The sequence below is a fragment of the Erythrolamprus reginae genome, unplaced genomic scaffold (genome assembly GCF_031021105.1).
Source record: "Erythrolamprus reginae isolate rEryReg1 unplaced genomic scaffold, rEryReg1.hap1 H_9, whole genome shotgun sequence".
Taxonomy (NCBI): Eukaryota; Metazoa; Chordata; class Lepidosauria; order Squamata; family Dipsadidae; genus Erythrolamprus; species Erythrolamprus reginae.
The window spans coordinates 914,720-940,920 of record NW_027248537.1 but is presented as its reverse complement, the minus strand read 5'-3'; the positions used below and the strand labels follow the sequence as shown (position 1 = coordinate 940,920).

General features: G+C 42.3%; 1 protein-coding gene across 2 annotated transcripts in view; it reads right to left on the bottom strand.

The window, feature by feature from the left end:
* The window catches only part of LOC139155890 (storkhead-box protein 2-like), a 200,799-nt gene that overhangs the window by 10,191 nt on the left and 164,407 nt on the right, over positions 1-26,201 (bottom strand). For both annotated transcript variants that reach the window (XM_070731239.1, XM_070731240.1), the window contains exons 2-3: positions 15,667-15,819; positions 1,610-3,884 (exon numbers count right to left, since the gene is read on the bottom strand). In XM_070731239.1, coding sequence (XP_070587340.1) covers positions 1,610-3,884; positions 15,667-15,819 — 2,428 coding nt within the window. The remainder of the gene's footprint in view (positions 1-1,609; positions 3,885-15,666; positions 15,820-26,201) is intronic.

Here is a 26,201-nt window from a genome sequence, read left to right as displayed (position 1 = left end):
AATAAATACTTCTCACAACTCCCTTCAAAGGTGGTGTTTGAAACTATGAAGGCAATATTTGATGACATTAAATAGATTTGCAAAGGCTGGATGAAAGGAACTCTATTTCCTAGTATTGTTTCCCTTTGTTTACAATAGCAATATGGGCAGAATATATCTGAAGTCAATAGTTTTATAACTTTCTCCAACCTATTTATATTTAAATACAGCTTCCACCATAGGAGAAATATAGAATATTTGAAATTCTATAATATTTTTTCAATTCATTTTAGGATAAAAATTATTTTAACTCTGAACCTACATTACCACAAGTGGACAAAGACATATACCGTATTTTTCGGAGTATAAGACGCACCTTTTTTTCGAAGCTTTTTTCCCCAAGCCCTAACTTGGTGCTAACGATCTTCCCAGCTCTTATTTTGAAGGTTCTTTCATTGTTACTGTCTGCAAAGAATGTTTTCCAAGCTCTAAGTCTTTGCAGAGTTTTTTTCATTACTTTAACTTGCTCCAAGTTTCTTTCCAGCCTTAACCAGGTGCTAAAAATGTTCCCAGCTCTTATCAGTTGCAAGCTCTCATTGTTACTCTCTGCTAAGAATGTTTTCCAAGCTCTGTCTTTGGAACATTTTTTCCCTTGTTGCTCTAACTTGCTCCAAATGCTTCTTTCCAGCCCTAATCAGGTGCTAACAATATTCCCAGCTCTTACCGGCTTGCAAGGTCTTTCATTGTTCTCTGCGAAGAATGTTTTCCAAGCCCTAAGTCTTTGCAGTTTTTTTTCATTGCTCTACTTGCTCAGAACTTTTCTTTCCAGCCCTAACCACGCTCTAACAATGTTCTCAGCTCTTATTGGCTTGCAAGCTCTTTCATTGTTACTCTCTCCAAATAAGGTTTTTTTAAAAGCCCTAACCCAAGGAATAAATTAATGTGCTGCAACTGACTAGACTAAGGATGCTAGTCAGATGAATATCTTGTAAGCAGATTCTTTTCCCTATTTTTCTCCCCAAAAACTAAGATGCATCTTATACTCCGGTGCGTCTTATACTCTTAAAAATGCGGTAGCTATTCTATAAAAAATATCTCAAACCTTTGAATTAATGAAGCAGTTGCATTCTCTAGAATGCCTGGCTTTCAGCAATAGTGACCAAAAATATCTGTACATAAATATACAGAACTTGCTTCAATACTATGAAAGAGGGGTGCTTCACTTGGACCAACATGGTTTACCTATTAGCTTTATGTTAAGCCTTAACTCACAGTGAAACAATAATTTTAGCAATAGGCTTAATCTATAATATATAGACACCTGAAATGTATGATCCCGTAACCAAAGAAAGCAAGAATCTATAACTTGAGGTTAAAATAATGGAAAGTTAAGCTACAATTTAAATATTATTCTGAAAAAGTCTGATTATATGATGTCATAATTTAATTATTTAAGTGACTGATACCAAGCCATTGTGATACAGATTCTACTCAAATCAAAGATCCTAAACACTGCCTCGAGCTGTACCTAAAACATTATAAATCTGCAATATTTCCATGAGTTGTTTATGGTAATGAAGCGTTACATTTAAGGCTGTTTAAAATTAATGTTGTTAGTTTAAAGTCTTACCGTGGAGAATTGAATCCACTATCAACTGTGATGCTACTGCTGTCCATGCTGTCCAGCCTTGCTGAATGTGTGGCTCTCTGGCTGTTGCTGTTATCCGTTTCTTTTGGAGCAAGTAGAGTGAGATTCTTTTCAAATTTCCTTTGCAAATCTCTTTCCTTCTCTCGCTCAAGAAGCCACTGCATAGTGCCCACATCATCCCGATTCTTCTCTTCCTCTGTATTCTTATTAGTCCCTTCCTCAGAGTCGTCATCATCAGAGACATTGTAATAATCAAAAGCTGCTTCTTGGTTTCCAGCTGTTTCTTGCTGCCTCTGGGAAATTGGTATGACTTGTGTGACTGAGGTTACCATAGCTTGTTCAAGTTTATCACATCTGCTTGGCAAAGTTTCAGAAGGTGTCTTTTGATGAGGTTTTAAGTGTGGCACATTAGGTTTGTGAAAACTGTTGACAGATAGAGTACTGTGGAGAGGCTTAAAAAGTGTGTCTTTACTAAATATTTCTTTCCTCTTATCAAGACTACTGGACTCTGTGTTATGATGTTGAGCTAGTCGGCCATTTGTAATTACTTCAGCTGTCTGACTTGTAGCAATGGGCCCACTACCATTATTACTTGGCCCTTTAGGTGACTCCTCTCTATGAACTCCTGGTTCTCTAGCTAAGTGCTGTGACTGTCTTTCTGAGGGAGAGACTTTTTTTGTAGTGTCTGCCAAAGTCACTGGGTCACTGTCATCTTTGTTTTTTCCTAAAGGTGAAGGAGCTGTGAGTACTGTTTCACTGGAAGTATTACACTGAAAATAATCGTCAATGGCTGATTTTGTTGTACAAGAACTGAGTTCATTATAAGGTTGTAAGTTCTCAGTTGGTTTGCTTTGTTCTAACAAGGTACAGGAAGTAGGAGTTTCTGCACTGCCAACAGTCTTTTCAGGTTTAATTACCTCTTTGTAATTTACAGATGACAGAAGAGCCCTTTGATGACTAAGTGATTGTGAAGGCCTTAAGGTGCTATCATCTATATATGTTTGACTGGTTGCTTGGTCATCTTGACTGCAAGCTTCAATTATGTCTTCAGGGGTACCTAAAGAAGCAGTACCCAGAGGTCCTTTTGAGTTATCCATAGATCGAGATCGTTCCTTGGCTTTATTAGGCCTTTCATTTCTTGATCTTCGGTCCTGTGTGTGGCTGTGGCTCCGATGGACCTTAGAATGGGAGCTTCCTCTTGAAGGTTCGGGAAAAGGCATTTCTGTCCTCCTTTTGGCCAGTTCACCAGATACATCCCATTCAGGTGTCATAGGAAAATGAGACTCAAGAACATTAGGACTGCTGTGCATGATAAAGTTGTCCCTTTTGTGTTCTATTATGTAGCAGCCTTCCCTTGGGGACCTCATAAGAGGATCATAGAAATCGTATTCCCTTTCACCTGGCACCTCTAAATGAGAACCCTCAGAAGGATCTCCTTTAGAAACTCGAGTTTTGCTATGTGACCGAGATTTTCCATGAGATTTTCTATGACTTCTACTCTTTTTGCTTCTCCCGCTATGATGAGCCGATGATCCAGCCTTGCTTCTTTGAGCTTTTTCTTCTTCAAGCTTCTTCATTAGTGCAGTGTGCCTCATGACATTTTCCACAGTCAGATCAGGATTGATACGCCTAATAATCTCCATTTCTACCTCCCTAGGTATAGTGGTAGGAGTATCTTCATCCCGTAAAGGCCATTCTTCAGGAGGAAATTGGGCAGAAAAATTGGCCAGCTGTTTTGTCTTATCTTTTTTGAAACTCAATCGAAACAATTTTAGCCCAAATTTTTTAGACTGCTTTTCTCCGTCTTTAGGCTTTGAAAGTGTCTCTGTTTTGTAAGAAAAATTTACAGTACTTTTACTCTTTTCAGTGGGTGGCACCTGGCAGAGGGAAGGGGGGCAATAAGAGTCTTTGCAGTCTTTTGTTGATTTCCTCTGTAGAGTTGATGCGTGCATGCTATGCATGTCTTCTCTGCAACAATGGCAAGAGTCACAGTGGTTTTTAGGTAACGTTCGATCTCTGACACAGCCCGAGGTGGAAGGAGTTATAGTTCCTTGCTGTGGAGAGGTACACTGAGACCTGTCAGGTATCCTCTCGTCCAGATGGTACCATTTACTGTTAGTTCTTATGAGAGAAGGTGTTATAAAATAAGTCTGTGGAGTCACAATGAAGTAACCATCTGGAGTTGGATATATTTTTCTTTCTCGTACAAGCATGTTTAAGGTATGACGAAGGATTTCAGGACTTGGAGTTGGAACACCTAAAAAAAAAACAATAATGTGAAAATATATCCCCAATATATCTTTAATATATATCTATATAATCGATAAAAGTGAAGTACAACATATAATTCAACAAATCACTTTGAAAAGAAGATATGAAGCAAAATATTTTTAGAACTGTTTCCTTGATATCTGAGTGACCACTGTCGCTTTAATGGTTTTTTAAAAAAACGTTTGCAACTTTAATACCCTGTTCCCCCCAAAATAAGACTTCCCCAGATAATAAGCCCAATCAGGCTTTTGAGTATACTGCGCTAAAATAAGACCCCTCCTAAATAAGCCCCTCCCCCAAAATATTATATCCATGCACAGCCAGTCTCACCATTTCCTCTGGTTAGGCTTAGGGAGATAGAGCTTGAAATCAGGTAAAACGTCAAGAGGAACCTCGTCTTGCTCCATGCGCCCCAAAATAATAAGACCTCCCCAAAAATAAGTCCAAGCACTGATTTCAGGATTCAAAAAAATTATAAAACAGGTTCTTATTTTCGGAGAAACACAGTATAAAAATGTTATTCAAATTAAACTTCTGGATATGCCAGATTAAGCAATTTAGCATGTATTTCCTAATAGTTATAAAATACAACGTAACAATTCTAGAAGGTAGGTGAATTTCTGTAAATTGTCATATAAATTAAATATAATACAAATAACTACTTAGCTGTGTTTCACTGGCTTTCCTGGGGCACAGGTTACAGCCATTATGCACGCTATACTTTCAGATCACTATCTTATGACTTGAAGAAAAACAAAAAGACTAAAAGAGGACTCTTTTATATGGAAAGACATTTTAGATTGAACACCAACCATTCCCATGATACAACTATGAAAAAGAAATCCAGCTATTAGAAAAATCACTTTTCATGTTAGATCAGTTAAATTTCATCTCCATATATTATGTGCCCTATATACCCATACAATCAGTTACAACATCTATAATATATTATAAAATTAAGTTGTTCAGGGTCCATTTATTTTATTAAGAAAAACATAAATACAATTATATATCTTTACACAAGATTTGTAACTGTACAAGATAAAATATTGGATAGAAAAAAATGAACTATTGTCTTAATGTAGATTTTTATGACATAATCTGTTTCCTCTGATATTTATTTGAATCTACTATGTGTCTACCATCTTATTAGCTTTATTAATATAAAAACAGGGGGCGTGGGTGCAGTGGTCCTAAGGTAGGCGGTGCAGGGAACATGGGGCAGCTCTATCCACCACCCTAGCTTGATTTTTCACCTGCACCTCGTACAACCAGATGGTGGGCGGGGCTTAATTAGAACTTATTTTTGAGGTAGGGCTTTTATTAGACAGAGGTGTGAAAATTGGACTAGAGCTCGTTTTCGAGGAAAGTTGTATTTTGGGGAAAAGACGGTAGAACAAAGCAGGTGTTTTAAAAATCTTATGGAAGATTAAAGCACCCTTAAAAATCCTATTCCAATCACAGGCAAATTTTATTCTTTTTATTGGTTTTCCAATAAATCCTCTATATGACTTACAATAACCATTTTATCCCTTTAAAAAACCCAAATGGAAAACAGGCCCATCCATTCCAGTGACATATATATCCTACCATGGTCCTTAAGCAAGACTCAAGGAGCATAAGCTGAAACATAGAAACATAGAAGTCTGACGGCAGAAAAAGACCTCATGGTCCATCTAGTCTGCCCTTATACTATTTTCTGTATTTTATCTTAGGATGGATATATGTTTATCCCAGGCATGTTTAAATTCAGTTACTGTGGATTTATCTACCACGTCTGCTGGAAGTTTGTTCCAAGGATCTACTACTCTTTCAGTAAAATAATATTTTCTCATGTTGCTTTTGATCTTCCCCCCAACTAACTTCAGATTGTGTCCCCTTGTTCTTGTGTTCACTTTCCTATTAAAAACACTTCCCTCCTGGACCTTATTTAACCCTTTAATATATTTAAATGTTTCGATCATGTCCCCCCTTTTCCTTCTGTCCTCCAGACTATACAGATTGAGTTCATTAAGTCTTTCCTGATATGTTTTATGCTTAAGACCTTCCACCATTCTTGTAGCCCGTCTTTGGACCCGTTCAATTTTGTCAATATCTTTTTGTAGGTGAGGTCTCCAGAACTGAACACAGTATTCCAAATGTGGTCTCACCAGCATTCTATATAGTGGGATCATAATCTCCCTCTTCCTGCTTGTTATACCTCTAGCTATGCAGCCAAGCATCCTACTTGCTTTCCCTACCGCCTGACTGCACTGTTCACCCATTTTGAGACTGTCAGAAATCACTACCCCTAAATCCTTTTCTTTTGAAGTATTTGCCAACACTGAACTGCCAATACAATACTCAGATTGAGGATTCCTTTTCCCCAAGTGCATTATTTTACATTTGGAAACATTAAACTGCAGTTTCCATTGCTTAGACCATTTATCTAGTAAAGCTAAATCATTTACCATATTACAAACGCCTCCAGGAATATCAACCCTATTGCACACTTTAGAGTCATCGGCAAATAGGCAAACCTTCCCTACCAAACCTTCCCCTATGTCACTCAAATCTCACATGAACAGGCTGCTACTGAAAGAGGAATTATTTTAAGGAATTTCACTACAATATATGTAGAGTTTTAGATATAATAACCAGTAGAGCTACAAAGAGATTTGTATTCAAAAGGCAATGTATGACTTGGATTACAAGTGAGAACCCACACAGTATCCATTGGGAAAACTTTTTAAAATGTGTATCTCCTAAGCTCCTGTGGCAGCACTTAATCCTGGGGAAAAGTCAGCTTTTTAGATAAGCTATATCGAAGTTACTTGAGTTGATGGGTCAAATATTATTTCTCATCTCAACCTATCCCAGAGCATTGTAGGAAAAACTGATGCAATATCAAATCAATAAAATAACTACATATGAGTTTTCAGGAATGGTATAATATACTGTAGCTTCTCTAAGAACCTCTGGAGATCAACTATCTGTGATGTACTAATTGAAGTTAATTGACCAAGGACAAGGTACCCCCCTCACAGATTACCATGGAGATTACCATAGCATTTACCACTGGATAATTCTCCTCCAGGAAATGGTGAAGCTGATATATATGCCAAACATAATTAAAGGTGTTCCTGGCTGTTGATGGAGTCTGAAAAAAATTGAGAGATTCATACTGAGAAGTATCTCCAAAGACTGTACCTTCCCTTCTGGGGAAATGTAACCCTAACTAGGAGGGGGATTAGTTACTTCTTAGAGATGTAATTCTGTACAATGACAATTTCCATCTTAACTGCATTTGACTTCCATTGATTTTCTCTCATCTCATCTGTTACTAGCTGAAGGCAGCAGCCATTCAAAGGAACTATGTGATTATCATAAGAGAATTAACAGGGGCGTTGGTCTTACCTGATATGCCTCTTCTCATAAGGTGGAACTAGCATTCCACCTTATGGGTTATCCTTGTCTATTCAGAATGAGGACTGTCAATTTTTTTGAGAGGCTCCGCCTTGCCAGGACTCCCAGCTTTGACAAATACAAAGAAACAGACTCGAGTTGGCTGCTCCCAGAACACAGCTTCCAACATCCGGACCACCGATAAAGCCATTTCTGCAAAGACATTAGCCCACCAACAAAAGCAACCATTGCACAGGTCAAAGAAGGACCGATCTTGGAAAGGGTTAATGCTAGCTCTACCCTACGAGAAGAGGCATATTGCATATCAGGTAAGACCAACGCCCCTTCTCCACAGTGGGCGGAGCTAGCATTCAGGATGAAACATACCAAAGCGAAAAGTCCCCTGGGTGGCAATAGTTCTGGTCTGCCTATTGGCTCTCCTTGTAGACCCACTGAAGAACCCTGCAGCCAAAGGCTGCCTTCGCTGAAGCAAAGGAGTCAATTCTGTAGTGCCAGATACATTGAGAAGGTAACGTCCAGGTGGCTGCCTGGCAGACCTTCTTGAGGGACGCCTGGGTCACCCAGGCCGCTGAAATCACCCCTCTTCGCGTGGAATGCGCCGTGATGCAATCGCGTTGCTCTAGTGAAGAAAGATTGTACGTCTTTGCTATTGTATTGCAAATCCACTAAACAATGGTTGAAGGCAAAACTCTGAGACTCCGAGAGCTCTCCAAACATCCACTTTCTCTCCAATGGAAGGGACAGATTTGGGGAAAAATTAGGAAGTATAAGTTCCTGCTCCCTGTGCAACAGGAAATTAATTTTGGATATAAAGACTGGGTCTAAGTGGAGAATGATGCTGTCTGAATGGAACACACACAAATCTTTATCAATTGACAGAGCAGACAGCTCCAAAATTCAGTGGGTCGAGTTAATTGCCACCAGAAAGGCCACCTTCTATGACAAATACTGGAAACTGGTGGACCTCAACGGTTTATAGGGGGGCTCATTAAGGACTTTAGCACCTAAGTCAGGTCCCAGGTGGGGTCTCGGTGGACCAGTGGAGGATGAATATTTGAAGCCCCTTTTAGAAAATGGCTGAGAACAAGCAGTCAACAGGCAGAGAACTCAGCAGAAGCTCCAGCACAGTGGCTGGAGAAATCAGCTGGGTGTTGGGTATTCAGCTGGGAAGTGCAGGAATCTCAAATCATGTCCCAGCACCTCCTCCCAGGTACGGCGAGCCCATGGATCAGGCTCGGCACTTGCGGCTTTGGGGACCACAAAAAGAATGGAGTAAAATCCCTGTCCTTGTTCATCTTACAGTACCTGCTGGATGGCTTGAATGACCAGCAGGTGATGGACTGCAGAATCCATAAGTTCTTTCGTTGAAGGTACTTTGGATATAGGACATCTAAGGAAAAACCTCCATGGGAGGGAGAGAAATGCCAGAGAGAGACCAAGGCGGATCATCTCCCAGCCCCATTTGTCCTGGGTGGTCTGCTCCTACATGCTTGAATAATGAACCAGGGAACTCCCGGTGGGAGGATCAGATGGAATTATCTGGAGTGTCAGAAGGGACAACCTCCTCTTTTGCTCTGGAATGGTCACTTAAATTGCTTTCCCCCTCCCAGATCTATCTTGGGACTGGCGTTGTCCAGATTTGTACTGACCTTGGGGTCAGGAGAAGCTGAAACTCTGGTCAGGTGCCCAAAAAGGCTGCCAGGAATAAGGGGATGGTCGGAAGTTGCCCTTCTGAGAAAAGGATGGGGGGATGTTTTTTCTGTCCTGGGACTCGACCAAAATTGAGTCCAATGCTTTCCCAAATAGGGGAAGCACTAAGGCCAAACACCTCTTATGGCCAAACACCACTTGTGGCGGGTATCTGGTGGTCACTGACAGAGCCAGTGCATGTCTCTAGCTACCACAGAGGCAGCAATAGCCTTAGAGGCAAATCGAGAGACATGTAGAGAAGTATCTGCCAAGAATTGGGTAGCCACAAAGACCTTGTTAATATCCTGTTGGGCCCTAAACTTAGAAGGGATGTGTTCTTGAATCTGGCATAGCCAGATGAGAGGTGTGCAGACAAAGAAGGATACTGTTGAAGAAGCTCTGACCAGTCAGGCAGCTGCCTGATGGGCCTTCAAGAGGGCCCATTCTGTCCTTCTTTGTTCTGGTTTCAATAATTCTTCCAACTCTCCCGGCATGGTGGTAGTTGTAGGGAGGCTCCCACTGGGGCATCTACCAATGAACAGTCAGAAGAGAGGCTAACTCAGGCGCAATGTTGAAATACTTGCAGTCAGCTGAAGAAGGCATGGGTCCTGATGCTGGAGATGACCACTGGTGTTGAACATTGTCCAGAAACAGTTGCAGGCCTGAATGAAGTCCATCTCTGGGATGTATTCTGCAAACAACGGATCAGGTAGAAGAAGGGTTTGGGGCATCAAGTCCAGCTGTGTTATGGGCTTTGAAGAGCAGGGGCTTAAAGAGTCCCAGCGGAAGGAGACCAGATGATATTGGGTGCTCTGGCAAGAGACCTTCATCCTCTGATAACCTGAGGGCACCTCTCCTCGCTCATCCTCCTCTAACAATTGGACCTGGCTCTCAATCTCAGAGACCCCAGAATAGCAGTCTAGACTATTAGGACTCTGTCCATAACTGTTGGGTTGGCAATATATTGGCTGCAGGTGTTGCAGACTGCCACAAGAGGGAGCTAGCATTTATAGTTTATTTCTCTGAGTCACCCTCTTTGTTCTCTCTTTGTCTAAGCTACTCACTGTTAATGGCTACTCACTGTTAGGTTTGCTCTGCAATTCTCTGCATGCTCTGTACTGTAGTTATATATTATAGCTAAAATGTGTTTAAGCTTGATGTCTTTGTTTACTGATTATGACAAAGGGAACTGGTAAGAAAGAAGGATTGGCATTCTGACTTATTATGTGTCTGACTTTAAATTGTTTATCTGAATATGTCATTTCTCAAAGTAAACTTTAATTGAAGTTATTATATCTGTGTGTGGCTGAGTAGTTATTCACAACTAATCTCAATCTAAACATTTCTGTGCGTGCACAACCTTGGTAAACAAGGATTATTCTGCTCATACATTAACATGGACTTTGTCATCTCGTATTGGGACCAGTCTGCTCTCCCTGCATAAGGCTTGGGAGAGAGTGCTCTGATGCCAAAGAAGGGAATCTGCCAAAAGACTGTAGGCTCACTGCCAAGCCCTATTGGATCGTGGCAAAAATCATCAGCTGTAAATTGCCCGGATTGAAGGGAGCTTGACCTCCCCTGAGGTGGCCCTATGTCCTTGGTCACTGATTGATGCTTCGGCACCAAGAGCGACTGATGTGGGCGGGAGAATTGAGTTGGCGAAACTGGCCGATCCCCAGATGATTGGGTTATTAATTGCCAAGGCTGAATTATCAAGGGCCAGCTAATCCCCAGATGGCTTCTGGGGCAAGAGTGGAGGAACTCTGCCCACATGGGTCAGCAATGGGTACAGCATGTTAAGATAACTGCTCGCATAGTTTCTGCAGAATTTTGTCCCTGTGGCATTTCAGTAGTCCTTGAGCTCTGCAAATTGTCATGAGAGGCCCTGGCAGGGGCGTGACTAGATGACCCTAACTGGTCATCATCAGGGACATGGCGGACCAATTTCTTTTGGCATTTTACACATTTGTGCTTGGTAGCTGAGGTGACAGCATCCACCATTTTGGGAGAGCCCTGATTGACAGCTGGTAGAATGACAAGAAGGCCACCCAATGGTCGCTGTCAGAATTGGCATGGTGGAAGGAGAAAAAACCTTGGTGCCAACCAGAACAAGCCCTCTGCAGTCCCTGCACCTTCCACGAGGCCGAAACCAAGCCCCACGGCTGTCAGACCCTGGATAAACTCTGACTGTGCGGTCGGTTATGAGTGGAGCTGAACAATCAAGCCCTCAATCCGTGAGCCGACGGTTGAAATCACAGATTGGGGAAGTCGCATAAGTGTTTGGCTCCTGTGATAAAAAAAAAAACTTCGGTAAGCCAGAGAGCAGGTGGGGAATACAGGACCTCCCACCTATGCAACGAAAAGAGTAGCGGCAAGTTCATTAACTGAACTATTCATATTGACAAAAATTAGGATTATGAAAGAAGAAAGAAAATACTTATTTCATTTACAGAGATACTGGATATATTCATTTACCTAGCCAATGTTTCCATTGACAACCATTTCATGAGTCAAACTTGGAAAAGTGAGAACTGGAATCATATTGGTTTTTTAAAAAAAATATTCTGAGTGTTCAGGCCAGAGAGGCAGGCTTTCACAAGCTATTAGTAATTTGTGTGAGGCCTGGATTAGGATTAGAAAATACATTTGCATAAAAATCCTCCCCAATTGGGGTTAGAAGCAGAATACTGAATTGAAATTTATGTTCCATCAAGAAACGTGAGACAGCAGTCCAGAAGAAAATTCAATTTGTTCCTTTCATTAAAACTTCTACATCTGTCTAAATTTTAACTCTACAGGAGGCTTTTTTTTTAAAAGGCCATCAGTTTGTGGTAGTCATGCATAATTTTTAGTGTTTCAGTATGGTTTTTTGTGGTGGAGTGTCCCAGGGCCTTGCACATTGCTGCCCTCAATAGCTTTCTGCTATGTAAACAATTACAATCCCACCAATTTGATCTTATTTGCTAATGGTTTCAGGTGGAGGGGGTGCAGCATAGATCAGGGAAGCTGCATGGTTGAAAGAGTGCACGGAGGTTTCTTCCTCCCTCCCCTTTCCCTTCTTGTACTTTGCCTTTCAAACAGGCAGCTAAGTGGCTGCTGCTGGGTGGGTGAAAGGAGAAAATAAGACTTTGCAAGACTGGTTGGGAACCTTTGAAGGAATATTGAAAATGATGATCACGTGACCATAGCAGCAGTGTAGCAGCAGCCAGTAGCATAGATAAATAAATTGATTTATTTCACTTTTCAAAAAAGCAGTGTAGCAGCAGCCAGTAGCATAGATAAATAAATTAATTTATTTCACTTTTTTAAAAAAGAGGCATTGATTCTGGGTAAGATGCTCAGTCCACTCCTCAAAATTAACATTATAGTTTGAAGTTTGATATCTCTATACTATTAATGTATACCATGGACAGTCCACAACCCGTTATATGTCAGGGTCCTCTTCAAAATGATGGACAAACAACTACTATTAATGTGAGATGCAGATGCTCTATGGCTAGCCATATATTCCTAGACAGTCCAACAATACATAGGTATAAAACAACATATTCCAAATATGACATAATCTTTTAGTGTCATTTTCTTCTAAGATGTATTATTGAGGTTCCATAAACAAAACATTTGTTTAATATATTTGATTTAAAATGCATAATACTGGCAATGTGATGCCCTAAATAATTAGCACATTTTCCCCCTTTATATAGCTGTGATTCAGATTCTCTCACCACCACCCTGTCGTCTGTTGCTTAGTAAACTATGCATACCATAATTTCAATTTTATTAACGATAGCTATCATACAATCTTTACATGTGCATTTCAGAACCCAGGCAAAACAGAGCATTTACAAAATTTCACCCCCAGATCAGAATGCATTTAAAAATATGCACATTGTTAGACTACATGGACTTTAATAACTGTTTTCAAACGTCTAGTATTTTTTCAACTCCTACTTTAAAACTTGATAGACCTATTTCAAATATATACTGCTCAAAAAAATAAAGGGAATACTCAAATAAGACATCCTAGATCTGAATGAATGAAATATTCTCATTGAATACTTTGTTCTGTACAAAGTTGAATGTGCACAACAGCATGTGAAATTGATTGTCAATCAGTGTTGCTTCCTAGGTAGACAGTTTGATTTCACAGAAGTTTGATTTACTTGGAGTTATTTTGTGTTGTTTAAGTGTTCCCTTTATTTTTTTGAGTATTGTATTTGAATAGGAAGGTGTTGTGGTGCCACTGTGGTAAAAATGAAGAATTGCAAGCCAACTACCCATAGCCATAAATTCAATCCTGACCGGCTCAAGGTTAACTCAGTCTTCCATCTTTCTGAGGTCAGTAAATTAAGGACCCAATAGCAGTTACACTTAAAAACCACTATATAATTCCTTACAGCACTCTGAGAAAATTACAAACGTCAGTGTATTGTCCCCAGATTGTTGAGTGCTGTAAGGAATTATATAGTGGTTTTTAAGTGTAACTGCTATTGCTATACAGTGGTACAAGATACGAACCCCTCATCTTACGAACAACCCGAGATACGAACCCGGGGTTCTTAAAATTTTCGCTTCTTCTTACGAACTTTTTTCATGTTACGAACCTCAAACCCGAACTTCTGGGTTCGGCGTTCGCCCGGCTGTCACCTTTTAAAACACCCGGGGGGCTTCCCAGCAGCCTCCCGAAGCCGAACCCGGATGTTCGGGTTTGGCATTCGGCTTCGGGAGGCTTCTGGGAAGCCCCCCCGGCTGTTTTAAAAGGTGACAGCCGGGCGGCGGGGCTTCTCGGCGGCGGTGGCAGGTTGGTAAGACGGAAAACTTTCAGGTTCGGGAGGCCACTTTGGGTTTTTGTCTGGGAGGGAGGGCAGGAGGTCCGGCGCTGGGGGAGGGAGTCAGGAAAGTCCTCCTGCTCCCCCCCCCAGCGAAAAACCACAAAGACGGTCTGCCGCCGCATGACAGGCAGGGCGGAGCAGCCTGGAGCAAAGGGAGTCTGAAACCGCCGGCGGCTTCAGCTTCCCATTGCTCCGCGGGCGGTGGCAGACCGCCTTTGTATTTTTGGCTGGGGGGGGGAGCAGGAGGCGCATGATCGGGCCGGCGGCAGGCGTGAGGCGAGGCAGCAGGTCTGCATCCTGGGCGGGCGGGCGGCGGGCGAGGAGGCGTGGCCGAGCGAGACGGGCAGCGACTGGGGGCGGCGGCGATGCTGTGTCCGACTCGGGGCTAGTGGCGCCCGACACAGCGGGCAACATTGTCGGCTGCTCCGGGCCGCTCCCAGAAGCGGCCATGGGAGGGCGAGCTGCCTCAGGGAGGAGGAGGATCGGGCGGGACCAGGTGGGGGCTGGAATTTCTCCGCTGGGAAGAAGCGGCGATGGATCCTCTGTCTACCTCTGTCGGCTGCTCCGGGCCACGGGGGCGAGGATGAAAGGGCGGAAGGCGTGCTCGGCTCTGCCGCTCCAGCCCCTTTCGATCGGCGCGGGAGGCAGGAGAGGACCGGGCGACCGGAGAAGCAGCGCCCCTCCGGGCAGCCTGCGCTGTCTCCCCCCCCTCCACCCACACCCGAACAAAATCCGAATGCCGGCGGAAATGAGGCAAAAGGGGTGAATTTTGGGCTTGCACGGATTAATCGCTTTTCCATTGATTCCTATGTGAAACTTTGTTTCATGTTACGAACTTTTCACCTTACGAACCTCCTCCTTTCACCAATTAAGTTCGTATCATGAGGTATTACTGTACTTGCAAAATATGCATTCCATGCATCATGATACATAGTGGGAAACTCTTTAAAACAGAGGTGAAAACTTAATTAAATTATTGCATTATTTGGACTTATAAATACAGTGATCCCTCGATCATCGCGAGGGTTCCGTTCCAGGACCCCTCGCGATAATCGATTTTTCGCGAAGTAGCGGTGCGGAAGTAAAAACACCATCTGCGCATGCGCAGATGGTGTTTTTACTTCCACCGCAGCAGCGAAGAGCCGAAGATTGGGTTTCCCCGCCGCCTCGCTGCTGCCGCTTGTCCGCGCGCGCCGCCCGCCCTTCGCCCGCCCACGCCATTGCTGGGGCCGCTTCCCAGCTGGGAAGCGGCCCTGGGGTTTCCCCGCACACACGCGTGCCGCCCGCCCGCCCACGCCGTTGTATATATAATAGCATATTATCAGTGATGGCGAACCTTTCCCCCCCCTCAGCTGCCAAAAGGGTGTCCACACACGTGATGGTGCGTGGCCACACCCATAATGTAATGGTCTCCCCTCGTGCATGCACACACAACCCGCCTGCGCCGCCCCAGTGTTTCCGAACCTCTGGTTGGCCTGTTCGGTCATTTTTCACTATCCACAGGCTCCGGAGGCTTTTCTGAAACCTGAGAAAGGCAAAGAACAGTCCAACTGTTAAAAATTGCCTCCTCTGTGCCCTCCAGAAGGCTGAAAATCAGCTGGCCAGCACGCACATGCGCACAGGAGTTATCATAGGGCAAAGCCTCGTGTGCCATCAGGTATGGCTCTGCATGCCATCTCTGGCATTTGTACCATAGGTTCGCCATCACTGGCATATATTGTATACAATATCTAATTGAAAGTCAACAGAAAACATGATCTATTACTATAATGAATATACCTATACACCTAATAATCTGTGCATGAATCAATGTGTTTAGAGACAGATTAATATATATTTTACCAGGAAAGCAGGTTGTTAGGTGTTCTATTAATGCTTCTTGCGTGACTTGTTTTCGTGCTGAGTTCATTGATGAGATGGCCAAGCAAAGGATTTCTCCAAGTGGAATAAATTGTGACTGACTGATGGGTGACATACTGATTGGCGATACATCACCTGTAGATAGAAAATGAGATCTGGTTTAACCATCCTGAAGTGATTGCAATGAGATACATACATGCTTCCATTACAACTTTAGAGTAAAGCCTAATAATATTTTGAAAACATAAAAGATGCAGATTGTATTTTTATAGAGATTAAAATAGCAACACCTATTTAATTTAAAAGTTTGTCTTAATAACTGAATGGAGGAATAAAGAGAGGAGATTAAGATGTATAATTAACAAGATACATTTGCAATTAAAACAATTTTAAATAAAGTGTATATTAAGTTGTAAATTCTGTATAATTAAATTAATTAACTCTAGTACCGGTATAACATTAGCAAATTAATGAAATAAGTATAACAGATAGGTAAATACTAAACAATTTACTCAATGTATCAGAAATTCAATGAAACTATTGGAAAGTAGTATATTTAAAATCATTGAGTGCTCTGACCTTAAATTGGGATTTTCAAAAAGTAATGAATGAGTACATATTCTGATTCAAAAATGTCAGAACTCACAATTTTACCTTTTAGGTTATTTTAGCCAAGCTTTCTATTTATCCAAATCAAATATTTTACAATAGTTATATTGGTATAATATAGATCATTTTTAAACAGCAGTAAGATTATTGTTTTAAAATTATCGACTATGAACTCAGAATCAATTTTAGGAGTTAAAAGTACTATATTATTTTCAAAACTGCATTTTGTCTATTGTTCTTTTCATGGTAGAAAAGCGATGAAAAACCACAATAGGAATATGCAATTAACTTCATGCTCTCTTTTGGGGCTTTTCAAAAATACTTGGTAGTCACCTTATTCTCCTAAGGATAGAAAATTGTCAAATGATTTATTTAAAATCAAATATATTTGGAGAGTAGAGACAGAGACAAGATACATATCCCAAATCTCTGTAACAATATTTTGACTGGAAACAGGAAGTATATGCAGTGCTAATGCCCTGCCTGATATCAGTAGACATAAATATAAGTTTGTTAAATGTTTTAGAAAGGTTAAAGGGGTTGGATTCAATCTCCAAGTTCAATATTTAGTACTTATTGATAAGCAAACATTTTACAGTGGTACCTCGGTACTCAACTGCTTCAAAACTTGTTGTTGAATTTGGTACTTTTGATGCAAAAATATTGCCCAATACTCTTTGTTTGGTATTCAACGTCCTGCAATAGGAAAAGGCGGACAGTTGGGAAGAACAGAAAGAAGTCGGTCATGCACAGAAGGTCACTGCAAAAGGAAGAGGGGGACCATAGCCAGGGCTGTATTAACGCATGGGCCTGATGGGCACTTGGCCATAGGCCCCACGAGCATAAGGACCCCATACTAATCTCTGCATGTTAACCCTTCAATGCACCTTGTATCATATAAATACAGCAACTATATTTACTAGCTTACTAAGTATTACTGTTTTCAAATCTTGTGTATTGTTAAATGTTTATCATGTTGATTAGTTGTTGCTGCACTGCGTGATTTTAATGTTTCAACACAGATTTTGTTGGAATTGCCAATAAAATAAGTATGTTTAATTTAATCGACCATTTAAATTTTTATTCCTATGAGTAGTTGTCATAGGAGCCCTAGTACACTACTTTGTCTGGGGCTCATAACACTATTAAGACGGCCCTGACCGTTGCAGAGTATCAGAGTATGTCAGCGATGCAAGGCTGCTAATATAGGAAAAGGGAAAGACAGAAAGTCCTTCCCAGTGAAAACAAAGGGTCATGGGGGGGAGTCACGTGGTATTTTTGGCAGTCATTGGTTTTAGTATTTGTCATGCCTCTCAATTAATTGTATTAATTAATTGTATAGTAAATACATACTATGCAAGCTGTGCTACATGGTCAGTTGGGGCCACAAATATTCACATATTACAAATGGCTATCTGCATTCACACAACATGCTAAACTGCTGAATTGAGAACATTATGGGAGAAGAAAAATTCCTCCTATTTTACCTGCAACTCCTTGTGGGTTTCTGGTTCCCCCACTGCTGAAAATAAGTTGGATCTTGCTTTATCCCCACCCAGCATTTTTATTTTAAGGGTATTTTCTTGCTAACATTAATAGTGGGCAATGAGTGATCTGTTGAAACTTCTAACAGAATGCTGATCAGATGGGAGGTGGGAAAACTGGGAAAAACTCCCAGAGGATCTGTGGGCCATCTATCAAGCACCATATGTACTCTTATTTGCTTTTTAACATAAATGTGAAAGTCACAGCGAAGTTCAGAAATAAATCTGCCAGTTTTAATAGGTTGAAGAACAATGAACTGGATTTCAGATTGCCCACAAATAAGGCAACCTCAACAGAAGAGCACTTATGAAAGTTCTTTTTATTACTGAGCAGAAAAATACTAGGAAGCGTTACTAAAGAAAAAATAATCATAAAGAAGAATAAGTCTTGCTAAAATAAATACTTTGTAAATGAAGTATTGTCTGGCATTTTTAAGGATACAAACATGGAAATATAATCTAGCCCTATTGATTAAAATTTTAAAATATTATTGGACTTTTAAAACTATTCAACAAATTCCCTACTAAAGTACAGTAGAATCTCTGGTCACGACCATAATTCGTTCCATAATTTCGGTCAGAAACCTATTTGGCTGTGACATGAACTAATTTTGAAAATTTGGCATTTACAAAAAAAATGGTGCAGAAGGGAAAATCCGCCACAGGAAAAAAAAGTTGTTTTTTTTTAATCACAACTCGATTTGGTCGTGGTCAGAAGCTTTCATGTCCAGAGGTTCTACTGTATAAGGAAACATATATTTTAATGCAGTAATTTTCCCCCATACTCATTCATTCATTCATTCATTCATTCATTCATTCATTCATTGATATGATTTATAAGCTGCTTAGTCCAAAATGTAAGAGCTGCTTACAAATTATAGAAAATAAAAGAGAGGAAGTTTTAAAATAACCCAATCAACTTTCTAGTGAAAGGTTTATACTGAGAAAAACATTTCTGGCAGCAAAAACAATCTTTTATGGGGAGGGCAGTCTGCCATGCCCTTAATTCTTATACATTTTTTGAAACATTTTGTTCTGGCAAATTTGCTAAATACTATCAGGTTGGTGTTAACCAGATCTCCAAAGAAGAAGGGCACTGGCTAGGCAGATCAAAAAAATAACAAAAAAGTAATAAATGTTTACATAATCTAATTGTTCCACCTCTTAAAAGCCTATCAAAATTCAGTTCTTTTGATACTTTAGATAATGTTAGTACTCTGCAATATATAAACAAGCTAACAATGAATGTTTGTTTGTATTGAAGTACTATAGCTTTAAGGGGTAGTGTTGCAAATTGCCATAAGAAGGGGCCAGAAAGCATGATTCTCTCTCTCTCTCTGCTCTCTCTGTTCTTTCTCCTGATTCACTGTGACTGATGTAGTAACCTCTATTTTATTTGATGATAGTTTTTATATATTTGTAAACTGTAATGTATGTCTGATATGTAAGACAAAGACAGGGTTGTAATATTATTATTGTATTGAGAGTTATGACTGATTGGAAAGTGTATGACCAGACTGTTTAACTTGACTGTGCTAGTTCTAAAGTAAACACTAACTGAACTTTAATGTATCTATTTTATATGATTGAATATTACTCATATCTCCTGGATATCTGCTGGAATCCCACGTTTTCCTCCGTGCATGTCCTTGATAACTCAAGGATTGTTCTGCACACTCCTTAACAGATAATGACTACATGTTGTGTATCATGACAGTGCAATCCTCATTCATTTTCTCTGCTGCCAGAATTAATTTTAAAGGCACTCAACTGATGACTATAAGCTACTAAATGACTCATTTAAAAGTCAAGTACATTAGTAAAGCTTACAAAGAACCAATGTTAGCTCATCTTCTTTCTTCTCACAGAAATAATAAGTGGCCACATTTTATCCCAAATATCCTTTGGGACTAGGAAATTTCAAGTACTTTATAAGAATAGTAAAGCAAATAATTTCCGGGATGCTCAAATGCTGGAAAAGTCTTCAATTTCATTAATAATTGCAAAATACATTTTTTAAACCAGAACTATACCAGTTGCATTAGTTTTAAGCTATACTAAGTTTTGCACAGTTTATCAAAGTCTGCTTTTCTAATATATGCATAACCAGGATATATGGATGGCTGAGTTTTTAAGAGATGAAATTGGTTTCACCTTAAAACATCAGTCAATTTTTTAAAAGGTGAAACGTTAGGACCCATTCAATTCAGGAAAGTATCCCCTGCTCCCCCACCCCCTTCTCCAAATAGAGGTTGATGACAGTAGTTTTTGCACTCTGGTTTTAACACATTATAAAATATATTTGCCATGGCATAACCGTTATGGACTATGAAGGATAAACCCCAACCATTAGAACTCTTTTAATTAATAAAAGATGTTATTTCTTCCGAATGCTACTCCTCTTTGCTGGTATGGACAAAATCAAACAAACTCCCATTAAATTATTATATTCAACTTGTCAATATTTATGTTACAAATGAAAAGGAAAACTAAGGGCTACAATATAAAATGGTTTTACAACTTGACTGTGCATTTTATTCAAATGCTTCCAATAAAGGCCTTATAACTACTGCTATTAAGTAAAAGAAACAGCAGTCAACTCAGAACAAACAAAACAGAAATTCCTGCTCCCTGTTACCTTCTCATTTTCGGTACCCAGCATGAAAATGTCTACATAAAAAAATTGTATTAGTGAACAAGATGCTGCTTATAGATTCAACAGAATTGTAAAACAGAACTGAATTTCATTAATTTACAAAGCTATTGTACAGCTCTCAATCATAAATTACTATCCCATTTTACAGACGCAAAATAAAATGCAAAGTATAGTGAAGTTAGTAGCTATACCAGTGATGGTGAATCTTTTTTGGTGTTGTGTGTCAAAAGTGTGTGAGTGCACCCACAACAGAGCGTGTGTGTGATGGCACCCATAATGCAATGCGCACCTCACCTGTGCATGCGCTAAGCATGCTCACCTCATATGTGCCCTGCACAGTGCATGCATGCGTTCCCTGCGCATGCGTCTCCGTGCTCCATTTTGAGCCTCAAATCTTTCCTACACCAAGCCAGTTACCACTTCCCAGCTGGTGCGTCTCCATAAATGAGAAACTGCACCCTCCACCGGTCTTCCTGGGACAGCTACCTTCCCAAGGCAGAGGTGTCTCCCTGGCTTGGAAAAATTCCCAGAGGCAGATCCCCTCCCTCCACTCTCCAGCACATCTGAAATCTAGAAAGGTTTCTGGGCAGGGCGATGGGCAGAGACATGCATACTCCTCCACTTACCAGCTCTCTAGCAGAACCTGGTGAAGCTAAAGCACCAGAGGCTAAGTTGCATCAGCAACTCCTTGCTTAGGAGGGGGCAACACTCCCCCAGAACAGATATGGAGTCACCCCTGGCTTGGAAAAGTTTTTCCCCTGACTTGGAAACTTTCTCTTTGCGCTGTCCTTTAAAAGTGAAACAAGCGGGAGGCGAAGCTGCTTGAAGAAGGAGCCCTTCCTCTTTTAAAGAAGAAGCTTCCTTTCCTCCCTGCCAGAGGCTGGTGAGGATCTGTCTTGGCCGCTGGCGCTTTGGCTTGCTGGAGCTGGGGAGCGTTGGGGACAAGAGGGGTAAGAGCCAGGATGCCTCCTTTCTCCTTGCCCACCTGGAAGCCATCCGGCTGGGCGCAGCGTCCTGCCCCCTTGCCAAGGGGAAGGGCGCTGGTGTTGGGGTGTTCCGTTCCAAAACTGCTTGGGGGAGGGAGAGGAGACAAGCTCTGGCTACTCACTTCAACCAGGGAGGGGGCAGTGCTTAAAAGAGTGTTGGGCAGGATTTACTTCATGATCAATCCCAAAGGAATGGGAAGCTTTGGAGTCTTTCAGAGTTCTTCATCACGCACGGTGTAGCAGAAAAAGGAAGGAGATGGTTTAGTGAAATAGCAGAAATGCTTCATATTAAATTAGGGATTCCTACCAATTTATAAGTCTCCCCACCCAAGTGGGCTTCTTGCACAGCCCCAGAGTGCATTGAAGCCTCCTGGAAATAAAAACAGGCTGCGGAGAGAGAGTGCCGCACCTCCGTGTGCCCCGTTTTTCTGCTAGCAGAGTTTCCTGAAGCCACTTGGAACTAAAAGTGGGCTGTGTGAACCCTCCCTGCACATGTGCGTGCATCTCTGGCCAAAACCCAAAAATCAGCTGGCCAGGAGGCACTTGCACAAATGCTGTCGACTTGACCTAAATGTCAGCTTGCATGCCCACAGAGTTGGCCCCATGTGCCACCTGTGGCCAGCATGCCATAGGTTCACCATCAGGGAGCTATACAAATTAATATGACCTTCATTATGCCCATTCATATAACTGTCCTATGCATTATTATGTGAAATCTTTAATATATCTAAATATCCAACTCTTTAAACATTTTATACACTGCAACACACAAGAAAAGATAAGCAAATATGGCTTCTGCAATTATTTTTATTCCATTCACCAGCAATTGCCACAAAAGGTACGATACTTCTATTTTCTACTTTGTAATGAAACAGCAGTTGCATCTATAAATTTCCTGATCTCATCTTGTATTACATCAGTGGGTAAGCATGTGTATTTGTGTACGCAGAAGAAAGAATAAGCTGCATATACAGTAATACATCTACTTCAGAATGCCTCTACTTAAGAACTTTTCTAAATAAAAGACGTGTGTTCAAGATTTTTTTTGCCTGGAAAAAATTCCCAGAAATTTGAGAGCTGTACGAAGGCCCAGCCAGTTTCCTGCCATTTCCCCTGGGTTTCTCTCTCTGGCACAATGTATGGGAGGCAGCCTTGTGCCGGGTGTATGGGAGGCGCGTGCTCCACCTCGCCGACTCAAGAGTCCCTTTTTGTTTTTTTTAAGTCTTAAAGTTTTGGATTTTTTCGATTCCCCTCACCTCACCCTTCTTCCTTCAGCAGTGACTGTTCTCCTCCTCTTCTTCCTCCTCCTTCTCCCACCCAAATTCCGAGCTTTTATTTCTTTCCTAATGGGTTTGCACGCATTATTTGCTTTTACATTGATTCCTATGGGAAAATTGCTTCTACTTACAAACTTTTCTACTTAAGAACCTGGTCACGGAACGAATTAAGTTATTAAGTAGAGGTACCACTGTACTCTGTTATGGATCATATGAACAGGAGGAAGGGGGATAGTAACCACCACTCAACTGCATATCCCATATGTGAAGGATCATCTCTTCCCCCTTTCCCCCCCCCTGGCAATTTTCAGTCAAACGTACTATTCAGAACCTCCTTTTTCCAGCTTCTCAAACGGTACCAAATCACTATTTCTGTACTACCAAAAAGACCCCCTCTTCTTCCCATAACTCATATCTTATCTACAGGTTCTTGTTGCATTAAGAGTTATGAGAAATAACACATGTTACATTTGATCAAATAAACCAACTTTATATTCCTTTTTTAACAATTTTAATCCGCATAGTGTCTCAGAAGGACCGTTGACTTACCTGAACGGTCTTCTCGATGCACTGCAAGGAGAGTCCAGGATGGGTTATTCTCATCCTGATTGGCTGGGACTGAGTTCAATTTAAATAATTAAATAATAGATAGCTAGATAGGCACCGCCCCCCCTCTAGCCCTCCAGTCTGATATATACGAAGGAGCAGTAATGCAAAAAACGTTTTATTGAACTATAACTCTTAACTGCGTAAACAACAACTAGAACTGTGACCCTGGTCCCGAGCCGGGCGGGTCTGGACTCTCCTTGCAGTGCATCGAGAAGACCGTTCAGGTAAGTCAACGGTCCTTCTCCAATGCACTTGCAAGGAGAGTCCAGGATGGGATATACCCAAGTTACAGTCAAGGGGAGGGAGATGGCTGGACCAGGGGCGCTGAAAAGGAGCATACCCCCTGTAGGACCCTCCTCCCAAAAGCTGCCTCCGCAGAGGCAAAGGAATCAATCCTGTAGTGTCTTATAAAGGTGGATGGGGCCGCCCAAGTGGCCGCTCGGCAGATGTCCTCTAGAGAGGCCTGTGTCCTCCAAGCCGAGGACGTGGCCGCACTTCGGGTAGAGTGACCTGTGATTCCCTGAGGGACAGGAGTGTTCTTAGCGATATACGCCTCCGAAATACAATCTCGCAACCAACGACTAATTGATTGTGGCGACACTTTTTTTCCCATCGTCTTGGCGGAAAAGGAGACAAACAAAGCTTCGGAAACCCTAGATTCCTGAGTCCTACGTATGTAGATCTTCAGAGCTCGTCTCACATCTAGCTTGTGCCACCTGAGTTCGGAGGGGTGGCTGCCATGCGAGCAAAAGTCTGGTACGATGATGTCCTGTGATCTATGAAAAGAGGAATTCACCTTGGGGATGAACGCCGGGTGTAGTCTTAACACTACCCTGTCTGGATAAAACCTACAGAGGTCCTGTCTGGTTGACAGTGCTGCCATCTCTGAGACTCTCCTGGCTGATGTAATTGCGACCAGGAATGCGGTTTTAATCGTTAGAAGTCTCAGGGGTATCTGTCTTAAAGGTTCAAATGGAGGACTAGTCAGTGCATGTAGTACCAAGGGCAGGTCCCAGGAGGGGAACCTATGAACCGCAGGAGGTTTCAAATTGGTCGCCCCTCGCAGGAAGTCCCTAATCCAGGGGTGTCTCGAGAGGGGTCGGTGGTAATCCTTGCCCAGGATAGTCGACAAGGCTGCCACATGACGTCGAAGCGTGTTTGGGGCGAGGCCCTTGTCTAGGCCTGTCTGTAGAAAGGAGAGTATAATCAGAGTCGAAGCTTCCTGCGGGTCTACCTGTCTCTGCTGGCAAAATTCGCTGAATGATGCCCACGTTGCTTGGTAAACCCGTCGGGTAGAAGGCCGGCGGGCTGCCTGCATGGTGCTGATGACCGCATCCGGCACGAGCTGGGTCTTCAGATACTCCCGCTCAAGTGCCATACGGTCAACTGCCACCAGTGCGGTTCCGGATGTGTCATTGTTCCTTGTGTGAGCACTATTCGTTGGTCTGGAATCCTCCAGGGAGCTGAGATCGACAGTTCCACCAGATCGGCAAACCAGATGCGTCTCGGCCAATATGGGGCCAGCAGGAGGATCTCCGCTCATTCCACTAACAATTTCCGAACTACCCTCGGTATCATGGGGACCGGCGGGAAGGCATAAAGCAGAGCAGTTGGCCAATGTTGGCGAAAGGCGTTCACTCCCTCCGCCCCGGGTGAAGGGAAGCGGGAGAAAAAACGGGGAAGCTGGGTGTTGCGGGAGGTTGCAAACAGATCTAATACTGGCTCGCCGAACCTCCTGATAATGTCCTGGAAGATTGTGGGTTCCAGGTGCCATTCCCCGGGATCTAGGGTTTCCCGACTCAGCCAGTCCGCACAAACATTGTCGACTCCCGAGATATGTTCTGCTGAGAGTGACGCTAAATTGGTCTCCGCCCATTGAAACAGGAACTCTGATTCCGCCATTAGCCGACGAGACCGTGTTCCCCCCTGCCTGTTGATATGGGCTCGGGTCGAAACATTGTCCGTAAGGACGAGGACATGGCGACCCTTTACCCAGGGGGTGAACTTCCGGAGGGCTAGTGAGACCGCCTTCAATTCCAAGAAGTTGATGTTGCAATCCTTCAAATCCTGATTGCTCCACAGGCCCTGGGTCATCTGAGAGGCAAGATGGGCCCCCCAACCTGTTAAGCTGGCGTCCGTTGTCACTGTAATATGGTCTACTGGTAGAAATGAGGAACCTTTGTCGAGGGCCGTGGACTTCCACCAGCGGAGAGATCTGCGAACCCCTCCCTGAAGAGGCACCCTCCTGTGTAGGTGACTTGTCTTTGTCCGTTGGTAGGGAAGCAAGAACCACTGAAGAGGCCTCAAGTGGTGTCTTGCCCACGGTATGACAACGATGCAGGATACCAGAGTCCCCAATATCTTTGATAGGAACGAAAGTTCTGGGAGTTTCTGACCCTCCAGGTCTCGTAGAAGTCTCCTGATAGAGGCTCGTCTCTCCGGGGACAGAAAAACCATACCCCGGGTGGTATCTATTGTAGTCCCCAAATGAGCCAACCTGGTGGTGGGTGTCACATGGCTCTTGTCCCAGTTCACCGTGAATCCATGGTTTTCGAGCGTGAAAATGGTCAAGTTCAAGTCCCGATACGCCTGTTCTCTTGATTTGGCCAGTATAATCACGTCGTCTAGGTACGCCATGAGGCGTACCGATTGTTGTCTCAGAGAGGAGGTTAGGACGTCTAAGAGTTTTGTAAACGTTCTGGGAGCAGAGGAAAGTCCAAAGGGCATTGATTTGTATTGAAAGTGGGTCCCGCCCAGGCTGAATCGAAAGAATTGCCTGTGTGCCGGGTAGATGGGTACGTGTAAGTAGGCCTCCCTGAGGTCTATTGATGTTAGA